Genomic DNA, 16972 nt, shown 5'->3' with positions numbered 1-16972 from the left:
TGTATCATTTTGGTATGGCACTGGCATTACTGCATACACGCCTTACAGTTAATAATACTAGCTTTGGAGTTGATTCTGATGCATGTTACCCACCAAAGACAACCTTTTAGTGTGTGTCTATCTCATCCTTCCCTGTTGGAGGGTGGCGGTCTAACACGATGCAGTTACTTGTACTGTCCTGGACTGGATTGGCAGTGAGTGAGTGAGTGAGTGACTGCTCAGCTAAGGCAAGGCACACGCGTTATAAGCTATAAAGCCCAGCTCGTGGCTTTTTCTGGTGTTTTCCCTGTCTCACACAACTTGGCCCATATTCCTTCTATTCCACCGAGACTCTTCACACGCACGCACTTACAAGATTGTCAATTCTTACGTCACCTACTGAATTGGCTCTTATTACCAGTACTTCGCCATCTCGCTACCATTTACGTCGGCCGTGGTTGGCGCCCTTGGATATAGTATAGTATCCTCACCTAGCTAGGTACCTAGATTCAACAGCTCGACATTTACCCGAAGCTATTCACAATGCCGTTTCTTGCTCGATCCAACTCCCCAGATCAGTCCTCGGACTTTAAGCCACTATACCTCGGCTTCGATCTGTCGACTCAGCAGCTCAAAGGCACGTCAGCCAGATTCTCAGCTGCCGGCGCAATTCGCTAACCCATATCCAGCCTTGGTTGTCGATTCAGACCTCAAGGTCAAAGGTGAAGCCAAGGTCGACTTCGACAAGGACTTTGGCCACAAATATGGCATCAAGAAAGGTGTCCATGTCTACGAGGAGACAGGCGAGGTCTATGCTCCAGTTGCCATGTGGCTGGAGTCTGTAGATCTCGTCCTGGACCGATTGGCCGAGTCTATGCCTGTTCCTCTGTCTCATATCCGCGGTATCAGCGGCTCTTGTCAGCAGCATGGCAGTGTCTATTGGAATGGCAATGCCTACGAGATTCTTCACCATCTTGATCCTCGCCTCCCTCTGGTTGTTCAGCTACCACAGGCCCTTTCCCATCAATGGTCGCCCAATTGGCAGGATCAGAGCACCCAGGCTGAATGTGACGCTTTTGATGCTGCTCTTGGGGGTCGCCAGAAGCTTGCTGAGGTGACAGGCAGTGGTGCTCACCACGTGAGTTGAGATCCCCCAATAGCCAGAGAAGACCAGATTTTAACCAATCTACCAGCGATTTACTGGGACCCAGATTATGCGCCTTAAGAAGGACCTCCCAGACATGTACGCCAAGACAGCTCACATTTCCCTCGTCTCGTCATGGCTGGCATCCGTCTTCCTCGGCGCCATCGCCCCCATGGATGTCAGCGATGTCTGCGGTATGAACCTTTGGGACATGTCCCGCCAAACATACAGCGAACCTCTTCTCGAGCTTGCTGCTGGGAGCAAGCGCGATGCCCTCAACCTACGAAAGAAACTGGGTGAGCCTTGCCTCGATGGCGCTGCTGTGTTGGGCTCTATCTCTCCCTATTTCGTAGACCGCCACGGTTTCCACCCCGACTGCCAGATCACACCATTCACCGGCGATAACCCCGGAACTATTCTCGCCCTTCCCCTTCGGCCTCTCGACGCCATTGTCTCTCTTGGTACTTCGACGACATTCCTCATGAACACACCAAAGTACAAGCCTGATGGCGCTTACCACTTCTTCAACCACCCCACAACCGATGGTCACTACATGTTTATGTTGTGCTACAAGAACGGAGGCCTAGCACGTGAGCGAGTGCGAGACCAACTTCCCAAGCCCGAGAACGGCCCTACCGGCTGGGAGAACTTCAATAAGGCCATCGAGAACACTCCTGCTCTGGGCGCTGCCAAGGAGGACGATAGGCGCAAGCTTGGTCTATATTTCTACCTCACCGAAGTGGTACCCAATATCCGTGCAGGCACTTGGCGATACTCCTGCGAGCCTGATGGCTCTGACCTTCAGGAAGTCAAGGGAGGATGGGACAAGGAGACTGACGCTCGAGTGATTGTTGAGTCTCAGGCCCTATCTATGCGCCTACGCTCTCAGAACCTGGTGGAGAGCACTCGTCCCGGCCTACCAGCTCAGCCCCGTCGTATCTACCTCGTCGGAGGTGGCTCTCTGAACCCAGCCATCGCCCGCGTCATTGGCGAGGTCCTCGGCGGCAGCGACGGTGTTTACAAGCTCGATGTTGGTGGCAATGCCTGCGCCCTTGGCGGAGCCTACAAGGCTCTTTGGGCTCTCGAGCGCCAGCCAAACGAGACATTCGACGAGCTCATTGGTAAGCGATGGACTGAGGAGGGGAACATCCAGCGCATTGACGACGGCTACCGCGAGGGAACCTATCAAAAGTACGGCAACGTTCTTGGAGCCTTCGAAGGCCTGGAGAACAAGATCCTCACCGAGCAGGCTTTGGAGTCAAAGGACGGACGAAGACGGTCGCAGGAGAGTGCTTGATTTAAAACTCAGGGTATCTAATGTCTAAAATGGAGGAGTTTGTCTATGTCATTATCTAACGTACTTGCTCATGAAGCGCCTATGAAAGTCGGAACGGAGGAGATCCTAAAGGTCTGGGTTAGCGAACGATGTCTCTCTGCATATTTGAAGTAAGAAAAAGAAAAAGAGAAAGGAAAAGAAAAGAAACGCATATAGAACTGACTCGCTGGCAAAGAATGCTTTGCGAGCGGAAGAATCACAAGACTTACGTTTACGAACTCCTTTTTCTTGCCCTTGTCTTCTGTGCCACGTGCCTGGTTCTTGAACACCACGTCGTCGTCCCAGCGGCGCTTCATATTGAAATCTTGTTTGTTGAGGAGAGGATTTCCCAGGGCAATATCGCGTTCTCGGGCCTCTTCCTCTTCTTTGAGTCGCTCGGCCTCCTGTGACGTGTATCAGCAAATCATTTATCTGCATCTGAGAATCGCTCAAACTTACCTCTTTCTTCTTTCTCTCCTCTCGCTCTCTTCGTACACGGTCCAACTCTCTCTGTAGCTCTGCATCAGAGTCATCATCGCTATCCTCGTCGTCTTCACTGTCGTCGTCGTCGTCCTCTTCGCTATCGTCGGCATCGATGTCCCTTGTTTCTGCTAAGATCCGCCGTCTCTTAGCCTCTAAATCTTCTCCCTCACCATCAGCACTTGGAAGCGCTCGCTTCGCGCCATTAGACACGCTGGTTTCGTCGTCCTCGTCGGCATCATCAACCAGGGCAGGGGCACCGTTCTTCTTGGTGAAATGGGCGGCTTCGGCAGCGAGGAGCTCTGCAGCGAGGTCGCGCGTGGGTTCGTCAGCATCGCCGCCTTGACCGGCTTGACGATATTTGAGTTGGGTGTGGGCTGGGAGGAGGCGTTGATGGTAGGCTGGACCTCGGAGGGCTTCTTTGCCACGGGCCTGTCAATGTCAGTATGCGCTGAAGAAATATAAGGGATAATACGGACCGGATCGAACGTAGGTCTATGCGCGGTAGTCATGGCGAAAGCTCCTCAATAGATTCTTGAAGAAATGGTGTTTCAATGTCAATAAGAAGTCTTGAACATTGCCGACGCGAGGCGTACAACGAGAAGCAGGCCTACCGTAAATGGTACTTCACCGCCCGGCAGAATTTCCACAATGTTTCTCTCTTTCTATTACGCTTTGGCAGTTCATAGACACAGCATTTCCTGTCACGAAATATTCACACAAAAATAATAGTCAATCATGCCTCGCGAAGCTGAACCTTCTCTATCTGAGAGGACTTTTGTCACCCAAGCACTCGATGAGGGTTTGCGATTAGACGGGCGCAAATTCGACGAGTTTCGGCCTCTTCAACTCACCTTTGGAGACGAATATGGAGTCGCGGAAGTCAAGTATGGAAAAACAAGGTATTTCACTATTATATCTTGGTGATATATATTTCTTGCTAATGAAAGTCTTAGAGTTCTAGCAAAGGTTTCGGCAGAAGTCACCGTGCCATACTCAGACCGTCCCTTTGACGGAGTTTTCACAATCACATCAGAACTCAGTCCCATGGTTGCCCCTTCATATGAGGTCAACCGCCCTTCACTCGAGGAGGTTCTTCTCTCCAGGCTTCTCGAGAAAACAATCAGAAGATCTGGTGCGCTAGACACCGAGTCACTATGCCTCATCGCCGGCCAGAAATGTTGGTCTATCAGAGTCGATCTTCACGTCCTCACGCATGATGGAAACCTTACAGACGCGGCTTGCCTAGCAGTTGTCGCAGCTCTCCGACATTTCCGCAAGCCAGATTCCAGCATCGAGGGAGAAAACCTTACCATATACACACCTGCTGAGCGAGAGCCCGTGCCTCTAAGCTGGCTTCACTCCCCTTTCTGTGTCACCTTCAGCTTCTTTGGCGAAGATGGAAGCCAGGTCCTCGTTGATACCAACTGGCTTGAGGAGCAACTGCGAGTTTCTCACTGCACATACAGTCTCAACAAGCATGGCGAGATTTGTCAGATTGCCAAACTGGGAGGAACCTCTCTTGACGCACCACTCTTCATCCAGTGTGCTCAAGGAGCACTCAACCGATCTAAGGAGCTATCTGACCTAGTGGATAGTAAGCTGGCTGAGGACGCGAAGCGGAGGGACAAAGGAGGACTCATGGCTGAGTTGACAGCCGAGAACGACAGGTGAGAGGCTAACATCTGCAACTTAATACCAAGAAAAGCAATAAACCCAGAGGAAAATAGAAACCATGATACCCCGCAAAACGTTCGCCCAGTGTTTCCCGTGCTTCACGGCTAAAACAGTGATTTACTGATGTTCCAAACAAACTCCGATCCATACGCTAAACCAGGTACTGTCGTAGCTTATAAGCTCTAGTGATCGCACATAAAGGCCACTCATGTTAGAAACTATCGCATCACAGGCGGTCGAGACTCCTTGTTCCATTGTACTCTGGTCCTTACCCACTCGATAGCTTCTCGGACTCCGTCGCCAGTAAGCGCACTCATTGCCAGCACACGAGAGTCGCGGACAGCGGACCCCTTGTCTCCCTCCATAACCTTCTTTACTAGGCCCTCCTTGATTCGTATTGTCTCGACACAATCCTCGCGATCCTGCTTGTTTGCTAGTATTAGAAGTGGTACCCCTTCAGTTTCAGAGTGTTGTAGGACGTCCTCGAGGACTAGCCGACACTCCTCCAGTCTGCCAACGTTCCCTTCATGCTCAATGTTTCCGTCGCCAATATCTGTGCTGTCGATGATGAAGACTATAGCATGGCAGCTTGCATAGTAACTCTCCCAGAGCTTTCGGAGCGAGTGCTGACCGCCTACGTCCCAAAGCTTGAGGTACATGTCTTGAAGGGGTATCGTCGAAACGTTCTGGCCTACGGTGGGTACTGTCTTGAGCTTCGGGTCGGGTCTGTTTGGTAGAAACATGGACTTGACTTGTTCGTGAAAGGTGGTTTTTCCGGCATTGTCAAGGCCTAGAAGAATTACAGAGTATTCTAGCAAGATAGCGAGATTAGCGTTTCGAGGGAAGAAATCATGGAGTGTTGAAGGTACCTTCTTTGCTGGTCGCATAGAGGTAAATGCCTTTGGCGAGGTGATACATCGTGATCGCGAGTGCTCCAGCAGATTTTGTGCGTTATTGACTTCGTGATTTTCAATGTTCGTCGTAGACTAGACAGCGGAGTTTTTCGGCTAACGTTACCTAGGTTGTGAAGTTGACAGCTTCCCATGGATGGAAGTGAAGGCTTTAAGTCTAAGTGCAGAGGCTCCGGGGATATGACAGCGTAGGTTGTCGTCCCCTGCCCCTCCCAGGGGCTAAATTCCAGTTTGATTAGTGGATTGACCTACTGAAGAGCCTCAGCAATCCCCCACCAACGGCCCCGCTAGCGTTCATGGATGCAATACATGGGAACTGATGATCAAGGACTGTAAGTTTGTCGGTGACCCTAAGTTAACTAGTAGGTAGACCACGAAGCCACTGATGGTTACCCTGGTTAGCAAAGCATAGGTACCTACTTTTCTTGGGCAGATGGGGTCCTATGCTGTACGAATTGAAAGCAAACTTGACCCCAAGGTTGGACATGTTTGCTTGTTTCTTTGTTTCAAGTCCCGAGGTTGGTATCACTTAGCATAATGGGACATACTACATGTATACAGGAGGTAATATATTATGATAACTTCATAGTGGGACGACCTTAGGTCATCTTTCTCCTCGATGCTGCTATAATTCATCGAGGAAAACAGTATTCAGGTTGACTCCCTACCGGTTAGCATATGTCTTCGAATTTGGGTGTTTAGAGGTCAACTACCTTTGATCAACCCGGTCTAGATGTGAACAACAACAACCTAGGGTTGGTAGGGTAGGTAGGTAGGTAATCCTGTGCATCGGAGATGAGCCAATCAGAGTCTTGAACTGTTGAAAGCTGTCGCCTTTCATCTGATTGTACCTACTAATCTCGAGGTGGCTACTATTGGCCCACCTCGCACTTAAGGTAGGTAGCTTAGTCCGATTAGGGAGCCCATACCTTCCCTTAACCTTGGGCTACCTAGGTACCTAGTAAGTTAGTAGTTATCCCTCTAGCTTCCAATCGCATTACCCAGTCCAGGGCACGCCAACTTGTTCCCTCCAACATTCGCTATTTTGCTGCCTGGACTCTTCTTTCGTGTCGACGTCGTCAGCAGCAGCAGCAACAAAATCTACAAGTAATTCGTCCTGCGGTTCCAATACCGCTTCCTCTCGATACTCGTGCTCCCTTGCGAATGTTCCAGTGTCGCAGCTTACGAGGCTCGCGCAAGGGGTTTCCCACTTGATCTGAACGATCGCGACGGCTTTAAATTATCGCAAAGCGACGGAGACCGGACACGGAGACGACGCAAATACAATGGCTTCCGCAAGGCTCGTCGGAATGGGCTTCCAGCTCCTTAGTACGCTATTCCTCACCAATGGAGTTCGACTCTGGTTCCGCAACGTGAGACTGACGAATCGAACATAGAGCGAGCGACCGACGAAGAGAGCGATCCTGAGGGTGCGTTTTCCCATTCGAAAAGAGGCAATCCACCACAAGAAATACTGACGATGACCTCCAGAGGGCGACTCTGCTCAGAAGGAATTGTTCGCGGCGTGGGCGCTCTTCATCTCGATTATGCTACTCATTATTGCTTTCTTCACAAGCTATATGCTGCAGATGAAGAAGGTCACTGCTATACATGAAACGGTTATATCCATCTTTGCTGGTGCGCTCCCTGAAATCAACTACCGAGGATCAATGGCTCACAGGTCTTCTCTTTGCAGGAATGGTTGTTGGGCTTGTCTTGATGATAGCTTCTGGCGACTCTATTCGCAACATGATCAGTTTCGACTACCAAATCTTCTTCAACCTTCTTCTGCCACCTATTATTCTATCCTCGGGCTATGAGCTACATCAGGCCAACTTCTTCCGCAACATTGGCACCATCTTGACTTTTGCCTTTGCTGGAACCTTTCTGTCGGCTGTCGTTATTGGCTTGATCCTGTACATCTTTACACTCCTCCCCGGATCGCTGGGCATGACCTTTGTCGATGCGATCTCCGTGGGCGCAACTCTCTCCGCTACTGACCCCGTCACTATTCTCGCAATCTTCAACACCTACAAGGTTGACCCCAAGCTGTATACCATCATCTTTGGAGAGTCGATCCTCAATGACGCTATCGCCATTGTCATTTTCGAAACTGCGCAGAAGTACAAGAAGGGCGAGGCTGCTAATCTCGGCATCGTCAGCTTCTTTGAAGGCACGGGAATCTTTTTGCTCGTCTTCTTCTGCAGCATGTTCATTGGCTTCATTGTTGGCGTTGGCACTGCTTTGCTGCTCAAGTTTACCTACCTTCGCCGTATTCCCAAGATTGAGAGTTGTTTGATTGTCTTGATCGCCTACGCCACTTACTTCTTCTCTCACGGCCTTCACATGTCTGGTATGTCACTCCTGTCTTGGCTTGTGCTACACACATTCTAATTTCCATGCAGGTATTGTGTCGTTGCTTTTCTGTGGTATCACACTTAAGCACTATGCCTATTTCAACATGTCCCGCCGAACTCAACTCACCACCAAGTTCATCTTTCAGATCTTGTCGCAGTTGTCCGAGAACTTCATCTTCATTTACCTGGGACTGGCTTTGTTCACCGACAACAACCTCTCATTCCAGCCGCCTCTCATCATTGTCACTATTCTGGCTGTCTGCGCTGCCAGATGGGTAGCTGTATTCCCTTTGTCCAAGGCTATTAACTGGTTCATCCGATATCGCGCCAGCAGACGTGGCCAAGAGGTTGGTGACGAGCTGCCCTATAACTACCAGGCCATGCTCTACTGGGCTGGACTCCGTGGAGCTGTCGGCGTGGCGCTGGCTGCTTTGCTCACTGGCGACAACGCGCCCGCACTTAGAGCTACTGTTCTGGTTGTTGTCGTGCTTACTGTCATCATTTTTGGTGGTACGACCGCTCGAATGCTTGAGATCCTGGGTATCCGGACTGGCGTTGTTGAGGAAGTTGACAGTGACGATGAGTTCGACATCGAGACCTTTGGCGGAGGCCTTCAGGTCAAGCGTTCAGGAACAGGGATCGGATATAATCCTCGCCGGAATGGCAGCGTTGCCCTTGGCAGTCTCGAGGCTGGCCAGTCTGCTAGTTATGTCTCAGGCGCCTCGTCCCCGCACACTGGTGGCCGCCCTGTTAGCAAGAGTCGAAAGAATTCTATCCCAGAACGATCCGATCTCCTTCGCCATAACGATGATTCCGACATTGGTAGTGATATTGACGTCTCCGACCTGCCTCCGCCAGCCCGACGATCACCACTGCCACGGGCTAGCACCGCTCCTCCATCTCGAGTAGACAGTGCATATGCAACTCCCACGACAGAGACACCCGGTGGCCAACCTATAACAGCAACCAATGCCCTCCGACAGCTCTGGTCCTCGGAAGATCCGGCCAGTGTGTTTCACCACCTGGACGAGGACTTCATCAAGCCCAGGCTACTGCTTCAAGGTGATAGCTCTAGGGGCGGGCACGGTGGACCAAGCTGAGTGAGCCATAGCAAATGATGAATATTCGTGAGAGTCCCGCGTCGAGGCGGGCTGTATCATCTTATGTGCATGAACGGCGTTGGGTTTTACTAGTATAGACATGGCATTGACGTTAGATAAATGATGTGTTTATTCTATCTTCTTGTGCTCGTGTTTCCTATTCATCGTGTCACTTGCAGATGCGCGATATGGTGAATGCAATTGCTTATGAGGGTGGTGTTTTATTTTAATCGCCTTGAACAGACGATGACTTCGAGGCTTAGCGTAATGATACGCCTATTTCATGCCTTGAATAATTAATAAAATGTATCTACAGATGATCTCCAACTCATCACGAATATGCCATACCAACCATCCGTTCTCATACATAAAAAGGGTAAGCAACTGTACAGCCAGAACCAGAATGATGCCCTTTCTTTTTGCCTGCACGCTTTTTTCATGACAAGATCAACACCAATATTCATCGCTTCCCATGCACCAACCAAACCATTGGTTCTAGAACCCAAACAAAAAACCTTCCTTTATTTTGCCCGTTTTGTACGATTAGCCTGCCGACGGTGTAGCACTGCCGCTTGCCTGCCTTTGTTGTTGTTGTTGTTGCTGAGCTTGGGCCTGAGCCTGGGCTTGCCCTTGCTGTTGCTGTTGAGGCTGCTGTTGTTTCGCTTGTTGGTGCTGCTGGTGAAGCTGCTGGTGTTGTTGCCCAGGGCTACCAGCCGCTTGACTTGCCTGCTGCTGTTGCTGTTGGCGAAGCAAGGCGGCGTATTGATGAGGGCTTGTCGTGGCGGCGATGCTAGCAGCAAGTCCGCCTTGGCCGTTTGCTGTACCAGCAGCAGAGTTCATAGCAGTGCGCTGAGCCATCATAAGGCGTGTTAGATGCTCTGTTGCCATTTGGCGAATCTGATCAGGGGGTAGTGTCGGATTCTTAGTACGAAACTGGGCCTCGAGTTGAACAAGCTGAGCGGCAATACTAGGAGGCAGCTGTGCTTGTGGTCGTGGGGCTATTGAGCCAGCAGGACCAGCCGGCATATGAAGACCATTGGCCTGTGGTGAGCCGAGATTACCGGAGTTGAACTGGGCCATCATAGCCTGGGCGTTATTTATGAAGTTCTGCTGGTTCATTGCATTGGCCCCGTTGATGCCGTTAACACCATTTCGCATATTCAAGGGGGGACTCTGCTGGGAACCGTTCGCCCCTTGGCCAGGAGCGCCAGGGCCGCCTTGAGCGTGCTGCATCTGTGCCAAACGTTGTTGTTCGGAGATGCGCTGTGCACGCATCATCAAGTTGACGTCAGGCTGGGGATTTGGCATGGGCATGCGGTTGTGTTGTCCTTGCATTGCTTGCAATTGGGCTTGTTGCGCACTCGTCATCTGATTAGGTGGAACGAGCCCGCCAGCCATTTGAGACGGAACAGCCCCCATGCCATTGGGAGCAGGAGATTGCATGGGCATTCTAGGACGAGCTTGGCCGGCGGCGGCGGCGGCGGCAACAGCAAGCTGATTAGGTACATTAAGTCGGCCAACACCATTCATGCCATTGGCTGCTGCCACGGCGGCAGCGGCAGCAACTTGAGCTGCATTTTGACCGACATGCGCAGCTCCAGGAGTGCCAGCCATCTGAGCTGGACCTTGAGCCCTGGCTTGCAAGGCAGCCTGAGAGGATGTCAGCTTTGTGCTTCTGTTATAATATGTGGGACTTACTCGTCTTTGAGCTTCTTGCTTTGACGCATACTGCGCCATCTTTTCTGCCAGAGCTTGGTCTCGTTCATGTCGCATGATGCTGTAGTCTCTCGGTGTTTTGTTGGTGCGTTGTGATGCAGGATCATTGACCTTTTTATTGGCTGCATTCTGCGAAGCTGTGTGCTGTTGCTTCTGAGCAGCTGTCTCCCGTTTCTTCGCCAGCTTACGCATTGCGTCAAGAAGTGTGAGGTGCTTCTGATTCCGTCGTCTCTCCACTCTGACGGGAGTTGACGGAGGGCGTCTCCGTCCAGGCGTAACTGCGCCATTGGCTGGGTTAATTTGCTGTAACGCGAGCTGGTTTTGCTGTGCAATGAAATTCTGGGCGGCGGCGATACGTCCTGTATAGGCTTTGAAATATTGGGTCTTGGACATATCGGCTGGAAGTCCTTCGAGAGAAATCCATCTCTCAAAACATTCCCACGGGGACCGTCTCTCAGCACCCGAAGTAAAGCGAGATTTGGGTGCCAACATGCTGGCAATAAGGGACCAGTTGTAAGAGTATTCCCGGACAAGATTTCTAAGTTCATCATCCTCGTTGATTGTCCACTGAGAGGGGTTTCTGCATTCGAAGAAGCTCTGTAACGGCATAGGATATTCCGAAGGCGGTCGGAACTGATGGCCAACATAGAGGCGATCGCGAATATGCTTCATCTCAGGGTTAAATAGAGCCACCTCATCAGTAGCTGGTGGTAGAGGAAGGCTGGGTGAAGGACCACTACTGACGAAACCAGTCTCGCCCTCGTCATCAGAATCCTCGTTCTGGTAATCATATCGGCTACGCTTCCTTGGGGGACCATCTGAAACTAACTTCATGTGGCCTTCAACATACTTGCTCAGTGGTAGAGCTGGCCGTCGCCAATGAGCATCAGGATCCCACTCAGGACCTGTAAGGTCAAATTTGGGAACCTGGAGAGGCTTTCCAAACATGGGTAGCTCCTCCAGAAGTTGGTCTGCAGCAGCTGTTCGACGAAGTCCAAAGATAACATCGTCGTCTTGCAGAGAGAAGATGGCGGATGGTGCTATCGTCTCGGGAAAATCCTCAGTTAAATCATCCAGATTGTCGATAGACTCGACGTCTCCGCTTGAGATAAGATCAGGTGTGAGTTGATTTTCGCCCTCAACATCAGCCATCGAAGCGTCAGGGGCAGGCGGTGTCTTTGGGGGTATCACAGAAGAAACCTGCATCAGTTTTCGCTCTTCGGGGGTAGATTCGTGCCATTCTGCGCAAGCATATGCAAGGTTTTTTGCAACAGCCCTTTTCCATTTGCGTTCTTCTCGGAAATCAGTTCGCATCCATTTCATTTCTTGCAGCATGACATCCCAGTGTGACGGGGGACGTGTTGGCTCCGGGCAACGCTTGGGTTGCCGTAGAGACCACTTGTCATGCTGCTGCAAGTGGTAAACCCGGCGCAGAACTTTACAAGCCTGATGGTCCTGAATGGCAAGATTGGCATCAGGGGTAGTCACGGTCTTGTTGGCAGTGTACAATATCTTCTCAATGGGCTGCATCCAGGAGGAGCTGCCAGCGAATCCCTGGACGAAAAGGGGAGTGTAGTAGTCCTCGGTCGGTATGACAGGATCGCGCTGACTGGCCACTATCGATCGTTCATCTGCTTTCTTGGATTGCTTTCCGAAAACAACAGTCGAGGGCTGGCTTCGTGACCTCTGCCTTTGATGAGCAGAGATATGGCGATGTCTTAAGCTTGGCGATTTGGGTGTCGAAGTCAAGGGGGTCAATTGACTGTCCAGGCTTTTGTTGGTCGAAGTATGCTCTAAGGACGGGGTTTGTCGAGGAGTTGCACCGACAATCTCGCTGACTGACTTTGGGCGCATCGCCCCGGAGGAAACTCTAGTAACAGCGCGCTCAACCTTTGGGGGGGACTCTTTGGGTGCCGACTCCACAGGTCCAGTGGCAACATCAGAAACGGGGGCTGGCGTAGGTGTTGACGGGGCTTTCTCGGTAGCCTGTGTACTCCCATCTAATTTAACCTCTTGACTTTGAGTTTGAGCTTGAATGGTTGCTTTGGGCTCAGGGACATCCACATCCATATGCTCAGGGGGTTCCTCTTGACTATCTGGAATCTCTTTAATGCCTGGCGCTTCAACTGAATTCTCGAATGCGTTGACTCGTGCTATATCGATATCAGACTTAGCCTGAGTACTGTCTTCTTTGACTTGTTCGTTAGCATTGGGTGCAATCGGTTGAACAACAACATCATTGGCACCCAGCATATCAACATCTTCCGAAACTGGCGCTGAAGTGACGGGTTTTGTTTGCTGGCTAGTACTCGCTGCTGTTGCTGTTTCCGTTGCCGTTGCCTCCGCCGCAACACTCGATCGTATAGATTCCTGCAGCAATTGAGCTTCAGCAGAGTCAGGGGGTGCTTCCAGCACACGATTTTGTATGTCTTGGTTCAAAGTAGCCTCGACATCATGACTCGATTCTTTCTCATCATCTTTCTCATGAACCCCCTCGTCTACCTCATCCTCGGTTGGTTTCTCTTCGGTTGGCTCCACAAACTGTGGTCCCTCATGCTCTGGGCTTGTGTCTGTCGAAGCATCGTCGTGAACCGCGGGCGTAGTTGCGCTTTGTGCAGTTGAACCAGGTGAAGACAAGGCATCAGGCGCACGAGCGGCATCTGTGGGCGGCTTGACTGTCAACGCGCCACCTCTAGCATCGGATGAAGTACTGGGCCCTCGAGTTGTTTTCTCCGCCGTCGATACACCTGGCCTAGCATTTTCTCCCTTTGTCCCCGATTCAAAAGTAACTTGAGGCTGACGTGGTGCAGGTGTGTCTGAAGCCTCTGAGGCATTGGGTATATCCTCCGCTTTCGATTTTGGATTTGCGTTGGTATCAGTAGCGGTTTGGGTCATAGGACTAGTCGTCAAGGTCGGCTCTACAATCGCATCTTCAGGTAGGGGTACAGGTTGGCTTGTCGGTGTAGGCAGAGAGCTCGCTTTGTCGGTCGTGGCGGGATCTGTCGAAGGCGGAGGACTCGGCGTTCGTTTTGAAGGTGTATCGCCAACTTTGGGAGGTTGGTAAGCTCCATTAGATTGTTCCTTGTTCTGCACATTCGCAGTCTCGGGTTTGCTCGCATCCTCGAGCGTCCGTTTCGGCGTGGACTCGGGTGCAATGAATATGGCTTTTGCCAGAGACTTTTTAAAGAGTTCAAGCGAGATCGGTGGTCTCGCTGGGATGCTGGCTTCGTTCAGTGTTTTGCCTCTGTACCCATGTTAGTACATTATACATATTGGCGGGCCGACACGCGCGCAAATCAATTTGGGAAAACGCGCAATAGTATCGCAGGACGTACTGGATGATATCGTTGGCTTGCAAGAACTGCCATTCTGCTGGTGTTGTGGTCGGCGCGTCGGGGTTGGTCAAGACTGGGTGTGGGAGACCCTCGGACTGTGTCGCAACTGCGAACAGCTCGCGCAGCTTGCGCTTCCGCGACGTCACAATTGAACTGAGGCAAGTTAGCAGCCCGAAAAATATATCTTGACGATCGGAAAAATCGGCTCTTTCGTCTGAGCCCATACTGACCTGCACTCATTGCGCTTTGTTTGAAGCAGCCTTGATAGATCGGCGGCTCCGACCTCAGTCATAGCATCGACGGCCGCGACATCCGTTTTTGGACGAAACGGACGTTGCAAAATAATATTCCTGAGCGCCTGAGATGAATGCAGGTGTTTTATAGGATGAAAGACGCTGTTGTTGATTGTTTTTTGGGTGTCGTTGTTGAAGGCGACGTCGCTGGAGGGCGTCAAAATTTCTGTCTCTGGGGAGACGATAACCGAGCGGCCTGTTGGTGGTTTACAGCTCAATGCGCTGAAAGCAGTGGAGCCTAGTTAGAGCGTGAGTGCACGGGGGGGCGCTGGGCGCTGTAGGCTGGGGAAAGTATCGGGGAGGGGGGATGTTGGTTAATGACCCAGCTTAGGGGGGCAATCAAACAGGCGTCAGCGAATAGTGGGTGTCAAGCCAGCGGTGGGTGGGAGAGGGAAGAGCAAGGTTCAGGATAAGGCCAAGATTAGAAAGAGGAGAGACAATTTGTTATGCCAGAAAATACCATGATTCGTGATCAATTGATAAGGCTAATAACAGATTTCCTTACGCTTGCGGCGCCAACATGGTAGTGTGCATAACGCTAGTGAACAGAAAGGGGGCAGGGGGGGAAGAGAATGGCAATGCACCCTTGTACATGTGCAGTACTAGAGAAGGTACCTACCTACCTAGTACCTACTAAGAGTACCAACCCAACCCAATTCCATACAGTATGAGCCAACTAACTAGAACCTACCAGAAACCAAAGAGAAGTGAGTGACGAGTCCTGTACGTAACAAAGTTAGTGTCTGCTCTTCTTTATTATATCAATGATAGCAATCGTTTCATATAAATAGAATCCGAGTGTAAATGGAGGCGCAAACCTAGTGCCTGTTACACTTTAACACATGATCTTCTCTTGTTATTACGATCACTCAGGGCTGAAATCTCTACTCCTCTTCTTATTCAGCCACTGGTCTTGGACTTGGAATAAAATGTTGCTGTCCGACAAGTTCCGGAGGAGGAAGTCGTGGAAAGTCTCATAACACAGCACTTTTCGGCAATATGGAACATCATAAGTAACTAGTACCTTAGTGAAGTGCAGTGAATTTAAAGATTGGATATCTATAAGTTTAAAAGCAAAAAAAGTTTCCTGATATGCAAGATATCACTCGTCTAGAGATATCTAATTCTCAATGATAATTATCTACGATGGTTCCTGTTGGTTAGAGTTGTTTTATACATTAGTACAAATGGCACACATGGTAGGTACCTAAGTATGGGGGAAATGCAGAATTGCTGGTACTGGCTACATCTGAAAGTGTATTGAACCAAGAAAACTCAGGACTCCAATCTTGACAAATAAAATTACTCGGGTAGCCTATCATAAGTTTAGGGTGCCTTTTGCCGAGTTTATTTTGATACCCCATCTACCCGTGTTACCTAGGTAGGTACCTATGCTATGGAGGGCTGTTGTTTCCTACTACCAACTTAGGTACCTAGGTACCCTAGTATCCCAGCGTAGTGGGTGGCCGATTCTGCACCGCCACAAATATAGCACGCCACAGTGATGGTGCCTGCGAGCTGATGTCTTGAAAATAATTCCATCTTCCCAAGTGAACTCACGCAGTTTCAATCAAAACATCCGCCAAAATGACCGACCAGAACAAACCTCCGACTCCGCGCATAGCAATCAAGTTCGGCGCTACGTCTAGCAATAAAAACTCGACGAAAGCATCAAAACCAAATCCATCCTCGTCGCTAGGGAAGCGGCCACGACGTCACGCTTTGGGGGGCGCTTCCGACTCTGAGGATGATGATTCTGAGCATCGAGGACAGCATGAGAAGATCACAGGCTTTGGGGCGGATGGAGCAGAGACGGAGCGCAAGGCCAAAGACTCGAGGACGGAAAAGAAAGAATATGTGATGGCCCGACTGCCGAATCACGACTGGAGATCAGAGGCCAAAGCCCAGAGGAAGAGCAAGAGTTCGCTACCCGAGGAGGCAAGAGCGCAGCAAAACAACGCAGCCGCCGAGACGGAACCTGCGGATCAGGATAAGGGAATCAAATGGGGTCTGACGATTAAGGAGAAGACTGAGGACGCCAACAAAGATGTTGGATCAGAGTCTAAGGAGAAGCCAGTCTCCAATGATGGCAACCAGAAAAAGCCACCGCCCAAACGAACAGCAGACGACGAAGCATTGGACGCTCTACTAGGCAACAAGGAGGATGACAAAAAGATCATCCATCCAAGCGAAGAGGACGCCTACCGTCACGACGTCCAAGGAGCAGCAGAGACGACCCTTGATGACTATGAAGCCATGCCAGTGGAAGAATTCGGCGCAGCTCTTCTCCGCGGTTTGGGCTGGGACGGAAAAACTCACGATACAGCCAAGGAAGTCAAGCGACGTCCGAACCAACTCGGCCTTGGCGGTACGGAGCTCAAGGGTGAAGAGAACCTCGGCGGATGGAATCAGAGAGGAAAGAAGAACAGACGACCGCGCTTGGATGAGTATCGCCGAGAGGAGAGTAAACGAAAGGAGGGTCGCTACCATGAGGATAGTTACAAGCGTGAGCGTGAGCGTGAGCATGAACGCGAGAGGGGTCGAGACAGCAGGCATGGGCATCGTGATCGTGATCGTGACCGAGACCGCGACCGTGATCGGAACAGGGACTACGACCGGCATCGGAGCCATCGGGACTATGATCGACGGCGATAATCAAGCAGTC

At 50.9% G+C, this 16972-nt stretch overlaps 7 protein-coding genes across 7 annotated transcripts; 4 read left to right on the top strand and 3 right to left on the bottom strand.

Annotated features, from left to right (window-relative positions):
* Positions 1–522: 522 nt before the first annotated feature.
* FMAN_10324 (putative D-xylulose kinase) lies at positions 523–2420 on the top strand (the record flags this gene model as incomplete). The annotated part of the gene is made up of 3 exons (XM_041820986.1): positions 523–616; positions 669–1117; positions 1173–2420. 3 exons carry the CDS (start codon positions 523–525, stop codon positions 2418–2420), a joined length of 1791 nt encoding a protein of 596 aa, XP_041686812.1.
* A 51-nt stretch (positions 2421–2471) lies between these two features.
* Positions 2472–3430, bottom strand: FMAN_10323 (uncharacterized protein; the record flags this gene model as incomplete). Its single annotated transcript, XM_041820985.1, has 4 exons — positions 2472–2525; positions 2669–2842; positions 2898–3350; positions 3398–3430. The coding sequence occupies 4 exons, from the start codon at positions 3428–3430 to the stop codon at positions 2472–2474; spliced, it is 714 nt and encodes a 237-aa protein (XP_041686811.1).
* A 226-nt stretch (positions 3431–3656) lies between these two features.
* On the top strand, positions 3657–4592 carry FMAN_10322 (putative rRNA processing protein; the record flags this gene model as incomplete). Its single annotated transcript, XM_041820984.1, has 2 exons — positions 3657–3820; positions 3875–4592. The coding sequence occupies 2 exons, from the start codon at positions 3657–3659 to the stop codon at positions 4590–4592; spliced, it is 882 nt and encodes a 293-aa protein (XP_041686810.1).
* A 221-nt stretch (positions 4593–4813) lies between these two features.
* Positions 4814–5513, bottom strand: FMAN_10321 (putative ADP-ribosylation factor-like protein, member of the arf-sar family in the ras superfamily; the record flags this gene model as incomplete). Its single annotated transcript, XM_041820983.1, has 2 exons — positions 4814–5406; positions 5465–5513. The coding sequence occupies 2 exons, from the start codon at positions 5511–5513 to the stop codon at positions 4814–4816; spliced, it is 642 nt and encodes a 213-aa protein (XP_041686809.1).
* A 1279-nt stretch (positions 5514–6792) lies between these two features.
* On the top strand, positions 6793–8963 carry FMAN_10320 (putative NA+-H+ antiporter; the record flags this gene model as incomplete). Its single annotated transcript, XM_041820982.1, has 5 exons — positions 6793–6835; positions 6904–6936; positions 6998–7144; positions 7203–7859; positions 7912–8963. The coding sequence occupies 5 exons, from the start codon at positions 6793–6795 to the stop codon at positions 8961–8963; spliced, it is 1932 nt and encodes a 643-aa protein (XP_041686808.1).
* A 543-nt stretch (positions 8964–9506) lies between these two features.
* On the bottom strand, positions 9507–14306 carry FMAN_10319 (uncharacterized protein; the record flags this gene model as incomplete). Its single annotated transcript, XM_041820981.1, has 4 exons — positions 9507–10613; positions 10662–13923; positions 14015–14167; positions 14245–14306. The coding sequence occupies 4 exons, from the start codon at positions 14304–14306 to the stop codon at positions 9507–9509; spliced, it is 4584 nt and encodes a 1527-aa protein (XP_041686807.1).
* A 1588-nt stretch (positions 14307–15894) lies between these two features.
* Positions 15895–16962, top strand: FMAN_10318 (uncharacterized protein; the record flags this gene model as incomplete). The annotated part of the gene is made up of 1 exon (XM_041820980.1): positions 15895–16962. One exon carries the CDS (start codon positions 15895–15897, stop codon positions 16960–16962), a length of 1068 nt encoding a protein of 355 aa, XP_041686806.1.
* Positions 16963–16972: the final 10 nt, after the last annotated feature.

Source organism: Fusarium mangiferae (assembly GCF_900044065.1).
Source record: "Fusarium mangiferae strain MRC7560 genome assembly, contig: FMAN_scaffold011, whole genome shotgun sequence".
Taxonomy (NCBI): domain Eukaryota; kingdom Fungi; phylum Ascomycota; class Sordariomycetes; order Hypocreales; family Nectriaceae; genus Fusarium; species Fusarium mangiferae.
This window is presented reverse-complemented; position numbering and strand designations above follow the sequence as displayed.